The sequence below is a fragment of the Pongo abelii genome, chromosome 11 (assembly GCF_028885655.2).
Source record: "Pongo abelii isolate AG06213 chromosome 11, NHGRI_mPonAbe1-v2.0_pri, whole genome shotgun sequence".
Classification (NCBI taxonomy): Eukaryota; Metazoa; Chordata; class Mammalia; order Primates; family Hominidae; genus Pongo; species Pongo abelii.
The window spans coordinates 104,692,893-104,699,155 of record NC_071996.2 but is presented as its reverse complement, the minus strand read 5'-3'; the positions used below and the strand labels follow the sequence as shown (position 1 = coordinate 104,699,155).

General features: G+C 40.4%; 1 protein-coding gene across 1 annotated transcript in view; it reads right to left on the bottom strand.

Annotated features, from left to right (window-relative positions):
- Positions 1-3,304: 3,304 nt before the first annotated feature.
- The window catches only part of STRADB (STE20 related adaptor beta), a 29,790-nt gene continuing 26,831 nt past the window's right edge, over positions 3,305-6,263 (bottom strand). The window contains exons 9-12 of the mRNA XM_002812740.6: positions 5,969-6,073; positions 5,559-5,803; positions 4,629-4,671; positions 3,305-4,128 (exon numbers count right to left, since the gene is read on the bottom strand). Coding sequence (XP_002812786.3) covers positions 3,985-4,128; positions 4,629-4,671; positions 5,559-5,803; positions 5,969-6,073 — 537 coding nt within the window. The 3' untranslated portion in view covers positions 3,305-3,984. The remainder of the gene's footprint in view (positions 4,129-4,628; positions 4,672-5,558; positions 5,804-5,968; positions 6,074-6,263) is intronic.

Sequence of the window (6,263 nt, the reverse complement as noted above, 5' to 3'; positions counted from 1 at the left end):
GGAAGAGTCTGGGAGGGAAAAATAGGGAGGCAGTAGAGATGGCTGGGAGAGCTGTCCAAGATGTAAGTCTGACCAATGTGGAAGAGAGGGAGGAAGACAAGAAGGCATAATAGGGAATGTCTTAGACTGCAGTGTCATTCTAAGTAAGTTTCAGTCAGGCTGATGGGGAGTGCTCCAGCCAAAGCCATTAATCACAAAAGGCCTTTGTCTCCCAGGAATGGGCCTGACTTGCAATCCCTGCTGCCAGGGGTAGGGATAGGATGAGGCAGGTATGGTAGGTAGGATAATGTTCCCCCAAAGATGCCTACATCCTAAGGCCCAGAACCTGTTAATAGGTTACGTGGCTAAAGGGAACTACGATTGCAGACAGAATTAAGATTGCTTACAACTGACTGTAGAGAGGGAAGCTATCCCAGATTATCTCACTATGCCCAGTGTAATCACAGGGGTCTTTAAAAAGTAGAAGATAGAATCAAAGACAGAACCAGAGAAATGGCAGAATGAGGATTCAGCCCCAAATTGCTGACTTTGAAGATGGACAAACAGGGCCATGAGCCAAGGAATGTGAATAGTCTCTAAAAAACTGGAAAGGCCAGGGAAACAGATTCCCATCTGGAGCCTCCAGATCGGAATGGAGCACTGCCAAAACCTTGATTTTAGCACAGTAAGACTGATTTCAAACTTCTGGACCAGAACTTCAAAATAATAAATTTGTGTTGCTTAAGCCACTAAGTTTGTGGCAATTTGTTACAGCAGCCATTGGAAATACAGCAAGCAAGGAGCCTAAGGCACAAAATTTAAGAAAGCACTCACAGGGTGAAGTCATCACTCATGGTGACACCCATGGTGATGGTTGATTTTGTGTGTCAACTGTACTGGGCCACAGGTGCCCAGATACTTGGTCAAACATTATTCTGAATGCCTGTAGTCCCAGCACTTTGGGAGTCCGAGGTCAGGAGTTCTAGACCAGCCTGGCCAACATGGTGAAACCCCATCTCTACTAAAAATACAAAAATTAGCTGGGCTTGGTGATGGGAGCCTGTAATCCCAGCTACTTGGGAGGCTGAGGCAGGAGAATCACTTGAACCCGGGAGGCGGAGGTTACAGTGAGCTGAGATCATGCCACTGCACTCCAGCCTGGGCGACAGAGCAAGACTCCATCTCAAACAAACAAAAAATAACATTATTCTGAGTGTCTCTGTGAGGATGTGTATTAGGGTTCTCCAGAGGGAGAGAACTAATGAGTATATGAAATGGAGTTTACTAGGGAGAATTGGCTCACACTATCACAAGGTGAAGTCCTGCAGTAGGCCATCTGCAAGCTGAGGAAGAAAGAAGCCAGCAGTTGCTCCATCCAAGTCCAAAAGCCTCAAAAGCAGCAAAGCCAACAGCGCAACCCTCAGTCTGTGGCTGAAGGCCCAAAAGTCCCCAGGAGGCCCTTGTGCAACTCCCAGAGTCCGAAGGCCGAAGAACCTAGAGTCTGATGTCCAAGGGCAGGAGGAGTGGAAGGAAGCATCCAGCATGGAAGAAAAGATGAAATCCACAAGGCTCAGCAAGCAAGGTTATCCCTCTTCTGGCCGCCATCTTCTAGCCGTTTGGCAGCTGACTGCATGGTGCCCACCCACATTGAGGGTGGGTCTTCCTCTCCCAGTCCACTGACTCAAACGTCAGTCTCCTCTGGCAACACCCTCATAGACACACCCAGAAACAATACCACAGGGGTCCCCAAACCCCACTGTGGACCCATACAGGTCAGTGGCCTGTTGGGAACCCAGCGTCACAGCAGATGAGCAGCAGCGTGGGTGAGCATTACCGCCTGAGTTCTGCCTCCTGTCAGATCAGCGGCCACATTAAATTCTCATAGGAGCACCAACCCTATTGTGAACTGCACACACAAGGGATCTAGGTTGTGCCGCTCCTTATGAGAATCTAATGCCTGATCTGAGATGGAACAGTTTCATCCTGAAACCATCCCCCACCCCATGGAAAAACTGTATACCACAAAACTGGTGCCAAAAAGGTTGGGACCACTGTGTTATCAGCTATCTAGACATCCTTCAATCCAATCAAGTTGACACTTAATATTAACCATCACAAGGTGTTTCTGGATCAGACTAACATTTAAATCGGTCGACTAAGTAAAGCAGATTGTACTCTCTAATATGAGTGGACCTCATCCAATCAATTGAAGACCTGAATAGAAGAGAAAGGCTAAACTTCCCCCAAGTAAAAGAGAATTCCTCCTGCCTGAATGCATTTGAACTGGGACATTGGCTTTTTCCTGCCTTTGGACTCAAACTGAAACACTGACTCTTCCTGGGTCTTGAGTCTGACAGCCTTTGGATGAGAACTACACCATCAGCTCTTCCGGATGTCCAGCTTGCTAACTCACCTGGCAGATCTTTGGACTTGTCAGCCTCCACAGTAACATGAACCAATTCCTTCCTTATAATAAATCCGTTTATATATGTATGTATATAAAATATAGATATATTATATATGTACATTCATTCTATTGGCTATTTCTCTGGAGTACCCTAATACACCCCATAGTAGGAGATCTGAGAAGCACCATTTCAGGCCCTCTATGGTCCAATTTTTAAACTACGCACATTCAGGAGAACCTCCACACAGATTTGAAAGACCTCTAAGGTCTCTGTGGGCCTCTCTTACGGAAGGGAAATTTAGAAGGGGGAGGTTAGTAGGATGAACTATAGCCCTTACCACTAGAGTTGCTCTTAGGGCCTCAGTGGTCTTCATCTTCTCCCTTTTCCACTGTCCATTTTAAATTCTTTCACTTTGGTGGGTCTTGGTGGCTTAACGGATGGAGTAACCCAAACCTTCATTCTTGAGGGGGTCCAGTCAATAAACATGAAGATAACTGTGCTTGAAATCGCCTATGGATTTGTATATTATTTGTCTTTTTAATTTTTTAGCCCTGAGGTAATCATTTTAAAATAACTTTTAATGTAATATGATTGTATAAATTAAGAAAATCAACTGAAGTAGGTCCCAGTTTACCACACCTCCAAACTATGTATTCTTTTTGAGACATGGTAGAGTCTCTTTTCTAATTAGGAAATATTAATTAAGACCTCTATGCCCTCATATGTTGTATCTCCTACAGGAGCAATAACCATACAAAAGGCCAGAATGCCTTCTGCCTCCATTTAATCAAATACTCAGTTGATTATAGATTATGTAAATAAATCTGCTTGAGAAAGGGCTTTTCTTGGCAAAACAAATCAGAATCTGTATATTAGCTCTGTCAAACCACGCAAGGAAAATAAATAAAAGCATAAACTCAATTCAGTAAATCTTTATTGAGCTCCCACAGGGTGCATGAATTTAGGATCTATAATTTACATAAGTAGGAAAGTGTTACTTTAGCCCCCTTTTTTAAAAAAAAAGCAAATTACAATTTCTGTATATATTTCAAGTGAATCATTTAATGTGAGTGAGGCTCAGTTAGATGTTATCATAAGTATTAACAGAAGAAAAAGGGAAAGCACAAACATTTTCCCTCTACCAGAAAAGGGTCTGATGTAAGATAAACTAGCCTGTTGGTTTAACAATAGCTCATTAAAAAGGCCAGAGAATCTGGGAGAAGAAGATGTACTTGGAAGCACTGTCCTCTGAGGGCCCATTCCCAACGGACAGCAAAATACTGAAAAAAATTAACTGGCTCAAAAATTATATTGAGAGATAAAAAGAGTTAGTCACAGCTTAGAAAAAAATTCCAGAATAAATGACACTAGCTAGATTAGTAATTCTGATATTTCCTTGGAGTTGTCATAGTACTCTGTGCGAAACAGAGGGACTACAAACTGGTGCCCCTTTGAACAGAGTGGTTTTAAATAATAGATTCTCCAGTGCACCAACTGTATTTTCAAGTATAATTCTGGTATTTGTACCTAGAAATACAGAAGAAAAAGCAGCAAGGAGAAAGTGTCAAGTATATAGGACATAAAATGATTTGGCAGCCTAGAATTCCCAGTATGAGTCTTTTTCATCAGGAAAATCACATTCTGGCTCAGTCCAAGGTAACACTGGAGGCAATGATATTGATGGCTTGTTATAAGCAGGAGGCAACAGTGAAAGTATTGAATCCTGGCTTTCTTCTTTCATCTGTTAAAGAAACTCAAAATAAGGCTGTTGATATATCATTTCAATACATCAGTTTTGTTAGCAATAAATAACTTTTAAAGAATTTATGTTAAATGTGTTTAAAATTGTTTTCAGGTATTTCCCCTAAAACTGCCTTTGATTCTGGTCATCTGAAAACAGGAAGAAGAGCCAAATAAACTGACTTCTTATCAGAATTATTTTGCCCTTTCATCATTTCTGGCCAACATAGAAAATGTCTCTAGATTAATCAAAATATACACCAAGCATCAGTAATGTGATGATAGTCCATTTTATTTTTACTCATTCTGTTTTGAAGAATGAAAGTATTTTAGAAAGTCTATAATTGAACTACCAAAAGTTTTCTTGTTTTTAACTTTATTTTGTAACAAAGTTATTAGTAAGAACCTTGGTAGCCAAAATATCTCATCAAGCCAACAAAATAAAGTGACTTTTTAATAGTAATTAAAAACATCGAGACAATGGATGATAGATCAGCTCACCTGTTTGAAGAAAACATGGGACAATAAACTGCTTGCTGATGGCCTGAAATTTTTAAGAAAATTATTTAAAAAACCTTTATATTAGAATGTAGATTTCAGGTGTACAAATATGTTAGAAATTAGGTTTAGAGCTATAAAACCCAATACAAAAAAAATAAAAACAATGTCTGTCAGAAGCCCAATTCTTAGCTATAACCTTGACTAAAGGAAATAATTGTAGAGGTATCCTTCAATTAATCCATACTCAACATTTACTGGACACAGTATTTACTAACAGTAACTTAGTAGGGTAGCAGCAATTTACATTTTATACTACTTAAGAGTCTTAACGTAAATGTGCTAATTAATGTCTAGAAAGAGTAACTGATTTTTACTCTGATTTTTCTTGTAAAAATCAGTTAGAAAATGGTACAGCTGAGACTGGAGCCCAACTCTTCCGATTTTTTTTTTTTTCTTTTGAGATGGAGTCTCGCTCTGTCACCTAGGTTACAGTGCAGTGGTGTGATCTCGGCTTACTGCAACCTCTGCTTACTGGGTTCAAGCAATTCTCTTCCCTCAGCCTCCCGAGCAGCTGGGACTACAGGTGCATGCCACCACATCCGGCTAATTTTTGTATTTTTAGTAGAGACGGGGTTTCACCATGTTGGCCAGGCTGGTCTTGAACTCCTGACCTCAGGCGATCCACCCACCTCGGCCTCCCAAAGTTCTGGGATTACAGGCGTGAGCCACCACGCCCAGCCTCTTCTGATTTTGAATCCAGTATTCTTCTCATCTGCTTGTTCCCACTAATTGTTCTTAGCACTGATATTTTCTAGAGTAGACAATATTTTGATCAAAAGATTTGTATTCTCCTGGAAGGGCAATGTTACAAAGCTTCTATAAAATGTAAAACAGGTACATTTTGTGCTATTTAGAAGAGATCAATATTACCTTTTCTCAGGATCTTGTTGCAAACAGAGCTGTACCAAGCTAAAGAAGGCAGGAGAGAAGGTTTTTGAGGATGGTGTGTGTAATCGGTCACTATTTACTGTGTGAGTTCCACTGGAGACAAGCACACTTTCACCAATCCCAGAGTCTACACCTGACCGGGAATTTTTCATTCTGGATTCTGATTGAGGGAAAATACTGATATCCAATGGGCTATAAGGAGGACCTTTCAGTTTCTGTAACAGCATCTAAAAGAAACAGAACTTTCCTTCAACACTTTTCAGGCAAAATATTAAAACAGTAACAACAATAAAGTTCCTAAGAGTCTATAGCAAACATGTTTAACAGAAATTATCTAGAATGTAAGCAATCTTATGAAAGGCAAGTAGCTCAGGGATTTTAGCAGCACTTACCTGAGTTCTATGCATGTCCTGGAAAGGCACCTGCCCACTGGCTAATTCACATGCTGTAATCCCAACACTGTAAATATCTGACTTCACATTATATCCATGTAAATCCTGTAGGACACAATTAATTTGAAGTCTTTTAGTGCAAATAAGTTAACCAAAAGTTATACACATGTGCTTTTTTTGATAAAGAATGGTGAACAATAATGGAAAAGAAACCCATAAGCGACAAATCAAGACACACTTCATATATGGTATTTAATTTCCTAACGTAATTTTGACAAGAAAGAGAGATAAAGTC